Raw genomic sequence first — 18770 nt, forward strand, 5'->3', positions numbered from 1 at the left:
TTCAGAGATAAGAGATGTTAGCAAGCCTGAGGGTAGTAGTTTTGGGTGAGGTTTGCTGGTGAAGACCAGTTAAACATTAGGCTGGTAGAGGGCTTAAGGCACAAGAAAAGGAGAGTGGGGTGACATGAGACAGGTGGCTGGCCCCCACACTCCACCATTTCCCAGCTATGTGTGACCCTGGACGAGTTCCTTCATTTCTGGGAGCTTCAACTTCTGCATACAAGAAGCGGAGAGGTTGACAATCTAGTCACAGGTTTATTGCAAAGATTAAATGAAATAACATGTATAAAGCCCCAAAGAAGGTGCCAGTGTCCCATTTATGGCACTTGGCACTACCCTGGAGGTGACCTGTAGACAGTTCCCAAACACGCTTCCCAACCGCTTCCGCTTCCGATGTTTCTCTGCCTGAGGGTTTTCTCTGGCAGTGGGAGTTTGCTTGGTCCTTTTACAGAGCAGGCAGGACGGACGTTTGGGGACGTCGACGCCTCCAGGAGAGACCTTCAGTGAAGGAGAGGAATTGGCAGTTAAGTATCCCAGCCTCTTTGCCCCAGTGGAAAAATCCCGAGATGAGTTTCCCAGTAAGTCCCAGCTAGATTGAGTTTCCACGGTCCTCAGTGGTAACTCACTTATCGACCCACACTGGATTGGTTTTTCTCTACCTGCTCTCACTTTCCTACTTCCTCGTTGATGGAATCACTTCCAAATGAAGCACTTCCAAATCTCTGCTTTGGGGAGTTTGGGGGAAAGCAAAACCAAGGAAAGCACCCAACCCAGTGCCTGGCTGCTTAAAAGGGACCCTCAACGGCACCATACAGGCCTCCTCCTCAGAACCATTCTCAGTTCTCCCAAGGATGGAGCATAATTATACCATTCTGGATGCATATGCCAGAGATGCTAATTCGGGATGAAGGCCTTAGGGTATGTGGGCTTAATTCTCTTGTAGAACTCCATCAGTAAAGAAGCAAAACGCTGGTACCTACCTCACAAGGCTGCAACTCTCAGGACAGTTCCTGGTTCCTAGTATGTTTCCCACAAGGGTTAGATTTGGCATCACCCCCATGGGTTGTGTGGTAGAGAATGTGCATTGTCCTCCACTTCTCCTCTTCCTTCAGTCATCAGAACACTCCCCCACCCCACCCCACCCCCGCCCCTGGATGTGTCACGGGTTCGATCCCTGGCCCAGGAATCTCCACATGCCGTGGATGTGGCCAAATAACAAACAAACAAAACCCAAAAACCAAATAAACAAAAACCAAAACAAACCAAAACAAAAATCTTGTTCTAACTTTGGCTTAGGGGGTAGCGTAAGGACTCAATGACATTTTTTCTTAAATTATTTAAAATTAAAGTATCAGTGACAGACACGCTGGAGAGCCATAGAGCATGGCCCCATTGCGAATTACTGGCATCGTCACTCGTAAAGCCTGTGTTTTTTCTGGTCCATTATCCTCAGCTTCAGGAGCCAAACATTATCAGGCTCCTGGAGAACGAGTGCTCCTGGGAAAGCGACAGGGGCTCCGAAACCTCCCAGGAGAAAAACACACTCAGCTGGGAAAGTGGTTCGCCTTTTTTCCATAGTTGGGCACTGCACATCAACGCCTTAAAACATCCATTTTCTCTGACCGAGAGTACACCTGTTGTTACATGAAATAACAGCAGATGCTACAGAGGTTGGCATACAAGGTGGCACGCTGCAGGCCTCAGCACCACGTTCAGGGTGACCCACATCACGATGGCCCTTATTCTTTCAGTTTCCCAGTTTTGCACCGGGAACTGTCCTTTACAAAGGGAGCCATCTCAACAAAGACAGTGGAACATATATTTTAAAATGATCGGTGCTTCTGTATGGGTTGTGTGAGTACAGGCAATGGTCTGAATTTCTGTGCGTTTGCAAGCTTTTGAGACCCGACTCTGCGTTACTATTCAGCTCTATCCTCCAGGCCGTCTTCCCTCTAGCTCCTCGATATTCCTTGAACACTCCAGCCTCATTCCTCCCTCTGGGCATCAGCACTTGCTGTCCCTCTACCGAGAGCCCTCTGCCCCTGGACACCAGCAACCCCCTCCCCCACCACCTTCAGGTCTTTGCTGAAATGTCACTTTCTTGGTGAGTCCTCCTTAGAGCCACCCTATTCAAAATATAACCTGGAGTTCCCATTGTGGCTCAGGAGAAACAAATCTGACTATCATCTATGAGGACGTGGGTTCCATCCCTGGACTCGATCAGTGGGTTAAGGATCCGGGGTTGCCATGAGGTGTGGTGTAGGTCACAGACTCAGCTCGGATCTGACATTGCTGTGGCTGTGGCGTAGGCTGGCAGCTGGAGCTCTGATTCGAACCCTAGCCTGGGAACCTCCATATGCCGCGGGTGCGGCTCTAGAAAGACTAAATAAATAAATAAATAAATAAATAAATAAAAGATAACCCCAATCCCTCCCTGCCAGCACACCCATCCCCTTTGCCTCTTCATTTTTGTCCATAGTACTTGTCCCCACCTGACAGACTGTGCCTCCCTAAAACAGCGAAGTGCTGTTCTTAGGTAGGTGATTACCAAGTAGCTGTTGAATGAACGAATAAATGCACCAACAGGACCAGCTTAGTCTCTTCTGAGTTTCTGCCAGGTTGTCCTTTGAGGCGGGAGTGGGCACAGGTGTGGGGCAGGAGGTAGGAAGGAGCAGCAGCAGATGGGAGGGGAGGCTTCCAGGAAGAATGACGGGCTCTTGGACGATGCCAGGCAGTGCCAAACCGTAGCCCAGATACCAACTTCACTATGACACCACGGTATGGTAAAAAGGGTTCCCAGTGTGGCCCCCAGGTTGAGAGCAGTAATGCGGCAGGGAGCAGGAGGGCACCAGGGCAGAGAGAAGCAAACCAGGAAACCAGCTTTACACACAAACCACCCAGGTTTCGAGGACACTAAGAGGAGGCGAGCGCTGTCCTCAAATACACAAATGGGTTACCAGCCACAAGAAGGTGTGCCTAAGGGTTTGGACTAGGTCTAATGAGTAGAAGGAAGAGGACTTCTATTTGGGTTTAATATCAAAATACGCCTCCCTCACCACCCACCATGAGCGCAGTCCAACAATGGCCAAAGCCCAAGACTTACTTCTCCATGGATGAAACTTCAAACAGTACATTGGACAGATGATCAATTAAGTGCATTTTACTCTGTGTCAGGTGCCCTGCTAGGCACTGTGAAAGCAACGAAGACTAATCGTTATTCAGATAAATAAACACATGTGTAGCTAGAGCCCTCCTGGATATTAGAGGGAGCCCTGAATGGTCAGCATCCCTCGGACCAGTGCAATCAGGGTAAAGCGCTCCAGCAGAGGGACCCTCAGGAGCAAGGAGTGGCGCGCTGGAACTGGCAGGGACCTCAGCACATACTGGCGGAACACGAGGTCCAGAGACGGGGAGTGACTTGCCCACGGACACTCAAGAAGGCGGTGGAGCTGTGGAGGGCGGGTTGATCCGCTGAGTCCCCCCATGCCACTTTCTGGAAGCCAGATGCCCTCTTTGCTTCACCCAAGAGATGTGACTGGCAGAGGCCATAGGCGGCGTCAGGGGTGAGCCTGAGGGTGGAGCGAGAAGAGGCTAGACCCCCGAGGGATGGGAAAGGGGTAGGGGCGGGTCCGATGACGTCATTTCCGGGGTCCGGGCTATATAAGTGGGGCGCGAGGGTGCCACTGCTGCAGTGCCAGAGTCCTGTGCCGAGCGGAGGTGGGCAGGTCCCCAGGCGGGTGCGCACGGAGACGTTGCGCCCCCCATCCCGCGCCAGTGTCGCCGCAGCCCGCCCCGAGCGACCAGTCCAGCCACCCCTCGCCCGCGTGCACGCCGCGCCCGGCCCAGACCGCCAGCTGCTCCGCGCCCCGGGTTCGCCATGCGCTCCGCTGCTGCCCTGGCGCTACTGCTCTGCGCCGGGCAAGGTGAGCGAGTGAGGGGCCTTGGGGAGAGGGTCCTGGGCACCCCTGACTGCTCTTGCCCTGCCTGCCCTGAGGTCCAGGCACCGCGCCGCGCCGCGCGCCCCTGCACGCCTTCCCTCCCGCCCGGCGACTTTTCAGCGCCGCGGACAGCGCCTCCGCCTCCCACCTGACCTCGCGACGTGGCCTCGGCCCAGAACCTGCAGACCTGCAGGGTTCCCGGACGCCCCTACCCCAGGTCTGGGCTTGGCGTCTCAGCCGCTTCAGGGTCAGCGCCGGCTCTGCGCCGTGGCTGTCCAAGGTCACTGGGGGAGATGGGAGGACCGCGTCTGGCTCCCCCCTCGCCAATCTCCCCCTCCATCCTCCCGCTCTCCCCGTCTGTCTGCCCTTGACTTCTGCCTCGCCCCTCGCCTCTCACACTCCTCCTCCTCCATCTCTTTCCCCCACCTCCCCCTCTTTCCCTCCCCCTCTGGGGTCTCTCGGCCTCACCCTCATCCTCCCCGCACCCCAATCGCACTTAGCCTTGGGCCTGTTTTCCTAGCTCTTGCCTTCAACTCCCACACTGCTCCCCCACGGGAGCTTTCCCAGAGGGGAGGGTTAAGGCTCTGGGGCAGCCTCTGGGACCCATCCCCATGGGGGCAGCTGCTAGGGAAGGGAAACAAAATCAGCTCAGCATCTCATTTGGGGGAGGAGGTGGGGGGGTTGAGGGGGAGCGCTGGGATGAACCGACTCAGGGGACCCAGTCTGGAAGGACTGGCTTCTCTCCTCGGAACAGAGGAGTGACCCCAGCTCTCTTTTTCTTTCCAGTCATTGCCCTCCCTGTGAACAGCCCTATGAATAAGGGGGACACCGAGGTAAGACGGGGTGCGGGATGCCCTGGGATGTGGGGGGTGGGGGGGTGGCAGGAGGCCCCAGTGGATGCCTCACAGCCGGTTCTTGGGCAGCTGCAGGAGTGAGGTGGGCATAAAGCCAAGAGCCAGCACTGCGGCTGCTGAGCCTGGGGACAGGTTGCAAAGGAAGATATCAAAGTCTGCTGGATTCCCCTGCTCTCCTGCTGGGAGGACTTCCCCGGCTTCCTCCGAGTTGGGTGTGCAGACTGATGGGGCCTCTGTCTCACCCGCTGGGCCCAGGAGCCAGGCCCACTGTTTGGAACCCTCAGAACCTTGTAGGCGCCCCCAGGGGCTGGTTGGGGGTGACTCCTCTGAGGTTGTGGTTGTCCACAGACCTGAGAGAACAGTCTTCATGTGCCTGGCTCTGGCCTCCCTCTTTGCTCTTCCCAAGGGCTCTGCCAGCAACCCCACCCCCACCCCCACTCCACAGGCGCTAAAGCCCTGGCTCCGCTGAAAAACCCCGATGAAAATATTCTTGATCATGGCTCTTGCACCCAGGGTCCCATCCTGTTGGGGCTGCTGGAGGAGGTCACCCAGGAAAGGGCCTTCGAAGACACTGGCGGGGGCTTCTGTGGCCCCAGGCCAGGACACTCTGGGTGTATGCATGAAATTGATTCATGTCTGAGCTGGGGCTGGTTTTCCAGTCTCTGATGTTCACAGGTAGCTCCACTTGGGCATCAGAGAAAATTCTACTCTCTCCCTTTTCAGGAGCTGTTTTCTTCTATTCCAGAGGCTGTAGTTGAAACCCAAAGCATCAAGGAGATATTTCAACCCCACTTTGCTCATTTATACTTCCTCTTCTTTAGTTGCAGGCAGGTTTAAATTTAAACCTCTGCCATTCATCAGAGCTGTGTGATCTTGTGGAAATGCCTTAACGTCTCTGAGCTTCCCCTTTTCCCATCTATAATAATATTTCCTTTGAGGAGAGTTGTAAGGAATAGGAATCATGAAAACCATGTGAAGAGCCTGGCGCATAGTTGATCCTTGGTAAATAAGCCTTTTTATTCCCAGAGCTTCCTTTCACGACTTCCCCATCACTTTGGGGACTCAAACCCAATTCTTCTGTCCCAGAATCTGTCCACGTGGAACCAGGGGTTATCTGATATTCCCAGTGCAAAGTTTGCAGTTGCATGGAGATATAGGGTATAGGCTCTAGGCCCCTTCTTGCCAGATCTCTTATGGGAGACCCTTTGGCCACCATACTGTGTTCAGCAGCCTGGGGTCGAGGGCACCAGAGCTGCTGGGGGAGATCTGCATGTTATGTCCTAAGATGCCATGACTACTGTAGAGCCTGTTTGCCAATCTGCCATCTTGGATCCTTGGACGGGTTGCCTTGGCACCCCCCTCACTCTCCAGCAGTGTTGCCTAATGCGTGTCTGATGCCTCCTGCTCTCCCGCCCAGCTGTAGGCAGCTGAAGCAGGTTGGAAGTTGTGAATCCCTTCCTGGCTGTTTGTGGCACTTGGTGCATTATAGAGTATTTTCCCATCTGTGCCTCATCAACCTGGAAGGGAACTGGAAAGGTCTTCTCACTCCCATTTTACAGATGAGGAAGTTGAGGCTCAGAGAGGTCAAGTTGTTTGCCCACAATCACATAGCTAGGACTACAGTTGACACATCTTCAAATACTATCCGTTTATCAGGTATCTGGTTAGCCACAGCACCTTGCTGGGCACTAGACAAGATTTTCAGAGATACGGCTGCGGGTGCCCTGGGGTGGCCACCCAGATACAGCAGATGAGTGCCCACATCCCACCAGGGGATTCACCCAGTGGGTGAATATGGAGCCAGACTGTGAGCTGTCATTCCCTGCAGGTGACAACACCTTGGCTATTTAGCAACAAGGATCCAAGCCTGTTTCCAGACAGGGTGGGGCTGGAAAAGGTCTTTGTTCTCCTCTGGGAGGTCCCTAAGGGCTTCCTGGAGACTGCGACCTGGGCGTCTGCAAGACTAAAGTACTTTTGCAAGACACACCTCTAAGGTTCAGGAGCAGCTTCCTTTATAGAAACACTTGGGATAGAAGATACAGGGTCCCCACCCCCACCTTAGAGGGACACCTGCTGGCCAGGTGATGAGTGCCTCACACTTGGTAAGCACTATATAAGGGTTTTTTTAAAAAATTATTATTGTTGTGGTTATTATCTGGCTAGAAAAGCAGAGCTGCTCCCCTGAGCCGGGCCTCCAGGGACTCCTGAAGACGAAAGCGAATGTTCTCATATCCTCTTTAGAAATTCGCCCTGGAGCTTCCAGGGTCTGAGCCCTGTGCCCAAACCAGGCCCAACCTGCCCCACTCTCTTGGCAGGTGATGAAGTGCATCGTCGAGGTCATCTCTGACACGCTGTCCAAGCCCAGCCCCATGCCTGTCAGCCAGGAGTGTTTTGAGACACTCCGAGGAGGTATGGGCCAGGCTGGGGATGAGGGGCTGCTGCCCGCTGGGCTGGGAGGCAAGGACATGGGTGTGTGGCTTTCGATGGAATTCCATGATTTAATTTCATAGTCACTGACCAAGTGACTGCCTTAGCCAGGTCTGTGCTAGAGTCTGAGTGGCATAGAGACATAAAGCCCCTGTGCGCCCAGAGCTTACAGACAAGCGGAGGGGACTGATATGAACGCAGTTAATTAGAATTTGGGGCCGAAGGAAACCAGGGCCGGAATAGCAAGCCGCCAGCCTGTGAGCTCCCTGTGGACAAAGATTTTGTGTGCTATTTCCCCAATGCCGAGAACAGCCGCTGGCAACTGGTAGATACCTCATGGATGTGTGATGATTAAAGGAACACTGCGGGTGGGTGGGCATGAGAAGGACCAAGCTTTTCCAAGGAGGCAGTCAGCGTTGGGTAAATCCAACATTAGCGCTGGGCTTGGGCTTTAAAAGTCGGAAATCAAGTTTTGGTAGAAAAATGGGGAAAAAAAGGATGCTCCAGCTGGAGTGGACAGCACGAGCAAAGGCAGGGAGATAGGCAAACACGTTGTGTTTAGAGACCCCTCTGCATCATCACAGGGCTGCCACCTCATTGGCAGAGGTCAGGGGGCAGGGACGGTGGCTGACTTTCTGATGTAGCAGCAAACTGAGTGACACCTTGGCAAGGTGGTCATTTCAGAAGTGTTATCTCAAGGCCCAATCTTGCTGGTCCACCCAAGTTTTGAGTTGCCAGAATAAATTCCTCGTGCTCAGCTGAAAATATTGATGGCAATCTTTCTGGGCTGTTCTCTGGAAACCACCCGTGACGACTGTCCTTCACTGCAGATGAACGGATCCTCTCCATCCTGCGACATCAGAATTTGCTGAAAGAGCTCCAAGACCTCGCTCTCCAAGGTATTTTCCAGCCACTGCACATGAATCTGGGGAAATTCCAGTAACTGAGAGTCAGAACACCATGGCGCAAGGTCGAGCAAGGTCTTATTTTGTTCTGATGCTCAGTTCTTGCCTTTCAGTTGTAGAGTGGAAAGGTGGAGTCCTCTGTGCCACTTGACCCAATCTCTCATTACTGTAATTAAAGAGATCAAGGCCCAGAGAGGTTGAGTGACTTGTCCAAGGTCACACAGCAAGTTAGGGACGTCCCAAGAGCAGACGCAGCTCTCCCACACCCTGTGGTCTCTGGAGTTCAGCCATTTTAAAGGAGGCATTTTCAAGGCTACATTGCAGAGAGGACTCCATTCCTCTGTGAAATTGGTCCCCAGAAGCAAGGAGGGGCCCCTTTGCCCTTCTGAGCTTCTGCTCCAGGGGGAGATGGGAGAAGCCGGGTCTTGCTTACCTCGAAACACACACCAGACTTTCAAAGTGAGGTATGGCTTTCTCCAAAAGGTTAAGCAAATCCACTGCTGCTCTGGGGAAGGGAGTGAGGCTGTGGCGTAGGCCGGCAGCTCTAGCGCCAATTTGACCCCTAGTCTGGGAACTTCCATATGCCACGGGTGCAGCCCTAGAGACAAAAAAGAACGAGAGAGAGCCAGGGATGGCTGGGGACAGTCAGAGGAGGCAGCTCAGCCTGGGGCTGATGCAGGCAGAAGGGTGTCTGGACACTGGTAGCAGGTGCTGCCCCCAGGCTCAGATGCAGACAAGTACTTGGCTAGGGCTTACGGAGTCCAGGGGGAAGAGGGCTTGCCTGAATCTGGAGCCCCCATGAGGGGACAAGCAGCCACTATAATGTCCTGCTGCAGGGTCCCCTAGCTACCCCAGGGGCCCCCACTCTGCTCCTGCCTCTGGGACCGATGCTCTGCTCCATCTGAGCCTTTACTGCTCTGTTTTTTTTCCCCCCACACCCTCTGCATATGGAATTTCCCAGGCCTGGGATTGAACTTGCACCATAGCAGTGACCTGAGCCACAGCAGTGACACTTGATCCTTAACCCACTGCGCCACAAGAGAACCCCAGGCAGGGCTTGTTCTTGTTTCCCAGGTGAGAAAGAGAGTCTGGGGAGGTGATGTGGCTGCCCGATGGACCCCAGCCCAGAGGGGTCGGGGGCAGCCAGCCCGCACCCCCACCCCACCCCACCCCCAGCTCTTACTGGGCAGGCCCAGAACATGACTCGCCCAGGTTACAAATAAGAAACAGCGACCTCCCTCTTAGAGACAAAGATGCGGAGCTCTATCCAAATGGGACTTTTTCTCTCCTTTTCTCATTCCAGGAGCCAAGGAGAGGTCACATCAGCAGAAGAAACAGAGCAGTTATGAGGATGAACTCTCAGAGGTTCTCGAGAAGCAGAACGACCAGGCCAAGCTGAAGGGTCAGTGCCGGCCCGTCTGGTCAGAGAGCAGGGGAGGAAGGATGAAAGTTACAGCAGTTTTGATGGAGCGAGGGTTCCTCGGGATCGAAGCCTCTCCTTTAGGGCCTGTGGGGTTGTTATCATTTCTTTCTCTTTAAATGGGGAAACTGAGTCCCCGAGAGGTTAAGCTGAATCTGTATCTGTCTCACTCCACACCCCCCCCCCCACACACACCCTTTTTTTCTTTTTTGGCTGGCATACGGATTCCCTAGGCCAGGGATCAGATCTGAGCTGCAGTTGTGACCTAAGCCACAGCTGCTGCAACGTCGAATTCTTAACTCACTGTGCCAGGCCGGGGAATCGAACCCGAGTCCCAGCGCTGCAGAGACACCGCCGATCCCATTGTGCCACAGCAGGAACTCCCAGCTGCTGTCTTAATTTTAAATTCAGGCTTAGGTCAGCTTGGGTTCAAGTCTCAGCAACGCTGACTGTAAGCAACACTGGACCCTTAACCCACTGTGCCAGGTATCAAACCTTTGTCCCAGCGCTCCCAGGACACCGCTGATCCTGTTGCGCCACAGCAGGAACTCCGACTCCACACCCCTTGATCGGTCTCATCTACCCACCACAGGGCTGACAGGCTGGCAGGAGGAATCTGGCCTGGCAGGTGGGCACTTGGACTCTGCCCTGTGGCTGCTGCAGCGGGGGCCCTGCCCCCAGCGCCTGCCCTCCTGGGAATTAGCAGTGCCTCGGCATAGCCTGGTGGCAGGAGGGGATCCCAGAGGAGCAGGTTTGAGACACTAAATGAACCTGGATCATCTCTCTTGAAACCAGAGAGCTTTTCGGGGTCACCGAGATCGTGGCGTAGGTCAAGGGGAGGCTCTCTCGTCTTCCCATCTAGAAACAGCCACACTCCTGCCCCTGCAGCCCTGCTCTTTGCAGGTGGAAGAAGAGTGAAGAAGGCCAGTTTCTAGGAGCAGGGATCTCAGTGGTCCCTCCAGGGCGGAGTGGGGAAGCCTGCTGCTGTGGCCCAGGTGCCCTCGCATTGCCAGGGCTGTCGCCTTGGTGGCGGCTTGGGGCTCGGCATGGACTCCCACATTCTGGCTCCATGGTAACAAGTGCCTGGGTGACTGGATGTCTGCCGTGGGCTGTAGGAGGGGGAATAGTGCAGAATTAACGGGGGAGGCAGCCACACGGCAGTGCAGAGGGCACCCTGTACTGGCATTTGGAGGCTTGGGTTCAAGGCTCAGCAACGCTGACTGTGAGCACAGACAGGTCACCTTACCTTTCTGAGGATCAGTTTGCATTTCTGTAAAATGGGCATGGGAGCACTGCCCCCTGGAGTCCTGAGTCAGAGGGCAGCAGGTACTTGATTCACCAGAAATCATTCTAGCAATGGGAGGGACATTTACTAGTTCAAAGGCTGTCTTCAAAGCAGTTACAAGAAAATACTTTTTAATGAAACCTGACAAATAGTGAGGAATTGAGCCCTTCCACATGATGCTCAAGACAGAGACCCTCCGCACAGAGGGGTGAATGATGTCGTGGTAATGGTGCTTCTGACACAGAGAGGTTAAGGAACTTGCCCAAGATCACACAGCAGTTCAGCTGCTCTCTCTCTCTTTTTTCCTTTCTTGGCTGCCCAGCAGCATATGGGCATATATGCCTAGGCCGGGAATCAGATCCAAGCCGCAACTGCCACCTACGCCGCAACTGCTGCAACGTCGAATTCTTAACCCCACTGTGCCAGGCCGGGGATCGAACCCGAGTCCCAGCGCTGCAGAGACACCGCCGATCCCATTGTGCCACAGCAGGAACTCCCAGCTGCTGTCTTAATTTTAAATTCAGGGCTCTTTATCTTCTGGGGGTCATTTTTAAGGTTTGGTTTGGTTTTGTTATTTTAGTGATTTTAATTTTTTTCCATTAGAGCTGGTTTACACGTTCTGTCAGTTTTCTACTGTCCAGCAAGGTGACCCAGTCGCACATACATATATACATTTTTTTGCGCACGTTATCATGCTCCAGCATAAGTGACTATAGCTATAGTTCCCTGCGCTGTACAGCAAGACCTCATTGCTTATCCATTCCAAAGGCAATCATTTGTACCTACTAACCCCAGATTCTCATCTGGCCCACTCCCTCCCCCTCCATGGTTTTTTTTTTAAATCACACCCTGCTTGGAAGGGTAGAATTACGAAGAAAGAAACTTTGCAGTCCAGCTGTACTCAGGTCAGCCGCGGATGTGGGGAGGGCAGTGTCTTGGGCTGGGCTTGCTGGAAGCCAAGAGGGACAGTGACTAAATTCTGAAATTGGGCTCTGGGGAGATTGCGCGCGCAGCCTGGTCCTCGGGGCCTGAGTTTACTCCATTGTTTCTGTAGAGGGCACAGAAGAGGCATCCTCCAAGGAGGCTGCGGAAAAAAGAGGAGATTCTAAAGAGGTGGAGAAGAACGATGAAGACGCAGACGGAGCCAAGCCCCAGGCCTCGCTGGAGCTGCCGCAGGCCTCGGAGGCTGAGGACCAGACCCCGGGGGAGGAGGAGGCCGCCAGCACCCACCCCTTAGCCAGCCTTCCCAGCAAGAAACGCCCAGGCGCACAGGCCGAGGAGGACCACGAGGGCCCCTCCCAGGGTCCGGTGGACAGAGAGAAGGGCCCGAGTGCAGAGCAAGGGCCGCAGGCAGAGAGAGAAGAGGAGGAGGAGGCGGAGGCTGGAGAGAAGGCGGTCCCGGAGGAAGAAGGCCCCCGCACCGAAGCATTTGACCCCCACCCGAGCCTTGGCTACAAGGAGATGCAGAGGGGTGAGAGTATGTATGATGCCTGGGGCTTGAACACGTGTCGGGGAGAGGGGATGGGTGGGAGGGGGCCTCATCCATCATCTCATTCCACCTTCACAACAACCCTGAAAGGTAGGTCTTATCTCCATTTGCCAGAAGGGAAACCGAGGCTCAGAGAGGTTAAGTAGTTTGCCCATGGTCACACAGCTAATTTGTGGTGAAAACTGAGATTCCAGCCCAGGTTTGTCGGACTCCAAAAAGCCTGCATCTCCCACTCTTCCGCACAGCCCCCGCCCCAGACCACCCAGGAGGGGACAGGGGCTTTGGGAACAGAGAGTATGACAGATGGGAACAGGCTGGTCTGGGGACACTGTTAGTTTCAACCAGGCCCTGGCTCCTCAAGAAGACTGGGTCAGGGTCTTTCCTCCCTCCCCAGCTGGGTGACCCCTGGGTCAGGGCTTCCAGGGTGAGGGGGCTAAAGGAAGAGGCGGCCTCTGGCAGACTCACCCCTCGGGATTTCGAGGGGCTTGCAAAGCATGGTGTCAAGGTGCTTTTCCCTCCAAGTGGAATCTGTTGTGAGGGGCTGAGCTGGACCCTGAGTACGGGGTCTGTGGTCCCAACAGTGGCCACAGCGAGGCCCTGGAGAGTGGCAGGGACCAGGGAACGCAGCGGTCCCTCCCTCAATTCTCCTGCTCTTGTCCACCACCTGCTCCAGGTTGGCCCCAGGCTCCAGCCGTGGATGGAGCCGGGAAGACTGGGGCTGAGGAGGCTCAGCCCCCCGAGGGGAAGGGGGCGCGGGAGCACTCCCGGCAGGAGGAGGAGGAGGAGACGGCAGGGGCCCCTCAAGGCCTCTTCCGGGGCGGGAAGAGAGGGGAGCCCGCGCAGGAGGAGGAGGAGCGGCTCTCCGAGGAGTGGGAGAATGCCAAGCGATGGAGCAAGATGGACCGGCTGGCCAAGGAGCTGACGGCCGAGAAGCGGCTGCAGGGGGAGGAGGAGGAGGAGGAGGAGGAGGAGGACCCTGACCGCTCCATGAAGCTCTCCTTCCGGGCCCCAGCCTACGGCTTCAGGGGTCCTGGGCTGCAGCTGCGACGAGGCTGGAGGCCGTCCTCCCGGGAGGACAGCGTCGAGGCCGGCCTGCCCCTCCAGGTGCACAGCTACCTGGAGGAGAAGAAGGAGGAGGAGGGCAGCGCCAACCGCAGACCAGAGGTTGGTACGGGCTGGGAGCCGGCCCTGGGCCAGGCCCCGGGAGTGGGTCCCCAGCCAGGGGGCAGCTGCACCGCAGAGGGGACACTGTCCCCTTGGAGTCTGGGACTGGAGAGGTGCTCAGACAAGGCGCTCTCGGGAGCCTGGGAAGGGGCAGGAGAAAGGGTGTGTCAGGCAGGGAGGCGAGTGAACCCCAGCGCACGGGGGCCACCCAGCAGAGCTGGCGGACAGGCAGATGGAGACAGAAGTGTTGGGATCCGTGCACAGCAGCCGCAGAGTTGGTGAGTTCAGCCAGTCCCTGAGGTGCTGGGCTGGGACGTTGTCCAGAAGCCAGTAGGGAGCCTCTGCGGGTCTGGGAGCAGGACAAGGGGGTGACGGGTGGAGCTGAACGCTTTGGATGCAGAGAGCTTGGAAGCCGAAGGACCTGGCAGGGACTGGCTGGGAAGGGCCATTTCCTGCCTGGGGGATCCAGACTCAGGGGACCCTGGACCCTAAGAACTAGGAGGACATGGCAGGCGGGGACACTGGCAGGAGCACCTGGCAAGAGGTGACAGTGGCAGGAGGACGTGGCAGGAGGGGACACTAAGGGATGGGTGGTGTCCTGGGAAGACCCCACCATTGGTACAGGCATGTCCTCTCCTGGTCCCCACGCAGCCCAACCACACCATCCTCCCAGGTTCAGGCCCTGGGCCGGCTGGACCTTGGGGCCTGGGGTGATGGGTGGGGGAGGCAGGGATGTATGCTGGAAGACCTGGGTTCTGCCTCCTCCAAGCTGGGTGACCTTGGGCAGGTCACTTCCCTTCTCTGAGCCTCATGGGTTCCCCCATTTGTGAAATGGGGGTAGGAAGTCCTTTCTGCTCACCTCATTATCATGATCAAAACACACCTCAGCTTTGAACACATGGCTGTGCCCAGGTCTACTTGGGAAGCTCAGTGGAGTGCAGAGAGGCAGCCCCTGGCGGGGGGTGGGGTGGGTAGGGGAGGTTGGCGATGCCACATTGGAGCTGGAGGAGGCCTTGAGGGGGTCCGTGGTTCAGGCCTCAGTGCCCTATGGGGGCCCGGGACATGTCCAAGGCCCTGGCCCCCATGCACTTCTCTGCCCACCCGGAAGTGGACGTGGCCTTTCCTTGGGTCCCAGCCCTCTGGGCCAGGGACCAGGACTCCGGCAGCCTGAAAGGAAGAGACTCCTTCATGGCAGCTGGAACTGAGAGAGGTCATCTGCCGATGTCCCCTGGGACTGAAGGGACAGGGCCACTGGAAGCAGCAGCCTGTCCCCCATCCCTGGCTTTTGGATCCCAGGCTGGGCACCTTTGATCGGCACCTTCCCCATCCACGGAAGCTAGAGAGCCAGGTGCCCCGAGGTGCCCACCAGCTTCCCTTCTCTGCAGGCAGAAGGAGCCTTGGACGGCAGGGCAGAGAAATGGGGACCCCGGAGGCCTCCATGGGGACAGGACTGGGTAGAGCCCCCTCCACGCAGCCCAAAGATCTTAGAAACAGCCCCAGAATCCTATAACTCACGCCCAGGGACTGCACCAAGACAGCTCTCCAGGGTCCCTATTTCCATAGCAACCATTGTCTGTTCTGACTGGTGCCCAGGTGGGTGCCCGCTGCTTGGCATCAGGAAGACCACCCCTCTCCTCTCAGGTTGCAGCTGGGGCGTGGCCTTCTCTGACTCCTGCTCTTGTGGGTGTCCGTGCCAGAGGGTCCCCTGCTGCCCTGGACCACCCTGGCAGCCAGAGCTTGAGGACCTTGTGACTGGGACGGAGGAGGGAGGCCCAGGCCTAGGCAGCTCTCACGGCCTCAAGTCTGCACCCCAGGCCCCCCGCTCCTGGGGCAGAGAGGCCTGCAGCAGACTTGGACCCCAGGCACAGCCCCCTCAGGAGTCACAGCCGCCGTCTAGGCCTTGGGGTGGGGGAACTGGAAGGACCTCTGAAGGGCATCAGAGGCTTCCTTTCCATGGGCCTGCCCAGAGCCATGCAGGAGGAGGTGAGCCAGGATGAGAGTCCACGGGGCGGGGGTGGGGGCAGGGCACACTCTTCTGCGTGATGGTCCCCAGAGCAGCCCATCGGGTGGCATCACTGTTCCCATGGAACAGATGAGGCCCTTGAGGCTCAGAGAGGCAAAGCCACCTGTCCGAGGCCACACAGCTAACCCGGAGCACAACTGGTCTGGCTGCGCATTCCATACAGCTGGCACAGGCTCCCTGGGCCAGTCCCCGCGTGACCCTTGGCATTCTGTCCTAGGACCAGGAGCTGGAGAGCCTGTCGGCCATCGAGGCAGAGCTGGAGAAGGTGGCCCACAAGCTGCAAGAGCTGCGGCGGGGCTGAGGCACCAGCTGGCCCCACCTGCCAGGGCCCCGAGACCCCCTGTAGTCCTGGCTCTGTTGTCCCCTTTGCAGGTCCTGGCCAGACGGCCTGGGGGCTGCTTCCGGTAGGGAGGCCGCCCCGAGCCCGGGCCACCCTGCCGCCCCCGCCCCCCTCCTTTCCTCCTGCTCCTGCTGCTGCTCCAGTGTGCCCCCCCCCCACGGGCCAGACCCCCGACTTTAAACCATTTTCCTCTCTCTGAACATGGGCAGCTTTCTCGAAGTCTCCCTTCCACCATTAGAGCCACTGGGCACAACTTCAATAACTTCTGACCTTTGGGTGAAAGCTGAGAACTCCTGACTCTAACATGTTCTATATAAAAGTTATCTAAGGAAAAATAAATCTGCTCTGGGCTCTTTCTTGTTTCTTTGAACTCCCCCCCCGCCAACCCTCGACTCCAAGCGGGGTGGGATGGTTTGGATTCAGGCAAAAGGACAAGGGGAGGTGCAGTCCCCCTGCGATGGCTCTTTTTCTGGGCTACTTTTGAGCCAGGGGATCATGGCCAAGTGGCATTGAGACTCTGAGCATCAGTTTCCTCAGCTGTACATCTGGGGATGCTGACATCTGGGGTTAAGTAACACTCTCCCCAGTCTCCAGCCCCACGTGAGCTGTGCCTGCAGGGGTGAGGCCGGCATGGGAAACAGCCTCTGCCCCCTGCTGGGGAGAGGCTCTCAAAGCCCGGAATGGTGCTGCCACCCAGGGCCCAGGCCCCAGGCCCCAGGCTCCAGGCCCCAGCCAGCGCTGGACTCTGACCTGAAACACGCAGAGCTCTGGGGTGTCTGAAGTTCTGGAACTTAAATGTTCACTCTAGCTCGGCAGTCTTAGTCTCAGCTTTTTGTTTTGTTTTTTGTTTTTTTGCTTTTCAGGGTCGCACCTGCGGCATATGGAAGTTCCCAGGCTAGGGGTTGAATAGGAGCTATAGCTGCCAGCCTACACCACAGCTTATGGCAACGCTGGATCCTTAACCCACTGAGCGAGGCCAGGGATCGAACCCGCATCCTCATGGATACTCGTGGGATTTGTTTCCACTGCGCCACAATAGGAACTCCCAGTCTCAGTTTTGAGAACAAGGAAACTGAGGCTTAGATGGTGAGAGGACTCATCAGAGTCACAAGCAGGAGTGATGCCCCGAACATTTAACCCGGAGGGCGGCAGGATTATGCCATCAGGACAGACAGGCTGGTGCACTGGACTGATGGGGACCAGCCGAGCATCAGGGCCAATCATCCGGTCGTTCATGAAACACTTGGGAGCAGCTGCTTTGGGCCTGGGAGGCCTGGGCACCCAGAAATGGCTCAGACAAGCCTGAATTAGAAGCGCACTACCCGAGAACTTGGGATGTGACATCAGCCTGGGGTTAGGATCCCCAGTCTAGCTAGAGAGCTTGAGCAAGCATTCCTGGGACTCTTACAGCCTCAGTTTCCTCATCTATAAAATGGGGATAATACTTTTTATCTCCTCACCAGATCTCGCTGAGGCTTCAAGAGGGCTAAACAGCCTGGACCAGAAAACCCATACCATGGAGATACAAGTTGTTTGAGGGGTCTTGGCAAGTCTGGGCCTCTCCCAAGTCTGGGGAGGTGGCTGCCCACTGCTGCTGACACTTGTCCCCTGACGCACAGAGGGACACCCTCCAGAGAGCTGGTGCCACAGGCGTTTATTCACATTTCAAAGGGACAGCTTTGCTCCCCACCCCGACAGAGAACAAACAAACGCAACTAACTGGATTCCATGGTCAGATAGCAAAACATCCACCACCAAGACTGACTGGCAAAGGCAACAGAGGGCACCTTGTCCCTGAAACACCCCACCCCTGAGACAGGCCACTTCTGTTGTCATAGGCACATGGAGTCAACATGCAACCAAATCAAAAGAGCCAGCGGTTCCTAGTTTTCACAGGAGCCGTGGTTTTATATATCGTATATATAGATTCATATAAACATTGTAATATATGTATGTACACAAATTAAGTATGAGCCAGCTTGGGGTTCTGGCAAACGTGGCTCGTGAACGGGACAGAAGCCAACAGCACTTGTCACAAAGCACAGGTGTCAGCACTGAAACTGGAACTGCCTGTGCCTTGGTGAAATCGCCATGGAGCTTTTTGGAAAAGAAAGCAAGCTTCACAAAGTGTGATCCACACCCAGGCCTGGGAGATGAGGTCGGTCAGGCTGTGGGAAAGGGACCGTCCCTCCAGGTCACCAGGTCAGGGACAACTCTGGAGGCAGAGGGGAAATGCAACCACTTCTAGAAAAGGCCCCAAATGGCCTGGTGGTCAGAACTGGAAGGAAGAAGGCCCGAGTGGCTCCAGGCCAACAGGCCGCTTTGCTGTGACCCACGTGTTCAAGCAGGCTCATTCCAGGAGCTCAGAGGCCGGGCCGCGCAGAGGCGGGCAGAGGCCCAGGGCCGGTCTGGAGGCTTCGGCCTCAGCATCTCGCTCAGGCTCAGGCCTGGGCAGCGAGGGCGCGGCCCGGCACCAGGGAGGCAGAAGCCAAGGCGGATACGCTTCTCTACCCCCTGGAAGCACCGTGCTCCTGCAGCACAGCCAGCTCCCCGCTCTCGGAGCTCAGGCGCCCTTGAGCCGAGGCCTGGGACGGGGCGGGAGCTGCAGGGGATCCCGCCGGGTGAAGGGTGAGTTTCTAGAGGGGCGTGGAGGGGGCAGGGAAGCCAGTCAATGGCCGGTGTGAGTCCCTGAGCTGAGGGCATCTTCCCAGCGAGGACAAGGCCCGGGGTCTCCCGGTCTCAGCGGGGCCGCCTGGCAGACAATACCCGCTCTTCTCAGTTGAAACCTTAAAAACTACAGCTTCCTGCCAGACCCCCTCAACCTTCCATAGAGCCCCCCAGCAGGCCCCGCAGAGAAGGGGATTCTGTCTCAAGGTCGTTTTCTCCCTCATCCATAGGATCAACTTAAACCACGTCCCACATGGC

At 56.4% G+C, this 18770-nt stretch overlaps 1 protein-coding gene across 2 annotated transcripts; it reads left to right on the top strand.

The window, feature by feature from the left end:
* Window positions 1-3675: 3675 nt before the first annotated feature.
* On the top strand, window positions 3676-16184 carry CHGA (chromogranin A). 2 transcript variants are annotated; one of them, XM_047796932.1, is made up of 8 exons: window positions 3676-3923; window positions 4725-4771; window positions 7108-7201; window positions 8050-8118; window positions 9428-9526; window positions 11884-12300; window positions 12992-13482; window positions 15723-16184. In XM_047796932.1, the coding sequence occupies exons 1-8, from the start codon at window positions 3878-3880 to the stop codon at window positions 15804-15806; spliced, it is 1347 nt and encodes a 448-aa protein (XP_047652888.1). In that variant the 5' UTR covers window positions 3676-3877; the 3' UTR covers window positions 15807-16184. The 2 variants fall into 2 exon arrangements, with proteins under 2 accessions (XP_047652888.1, XP_047652887.1); XM_047796931.1 differs by having other exon boundaries at window positions 3678-3923; window positions 11884-12306; window positions 15723-15881.
* Window positions 16185-18770: the final 2586 nt, after the last annotated feature.

Source organism: Phacochoerus africanus, chromosome 9 (assembly GCF_016906955.1).
Source record: "Phacochoerus africanus isolate WHEZ1 chromosome 9, ROS_Pafr_v1, whole genome shotgun sequence".
Classification (NCBI taxonomy): Eukaryota; Metazoa; Chordata; class Mammalia; order Artiodactyla; family Suidae; genus Phacochoerus; species Phacochoerus africanus.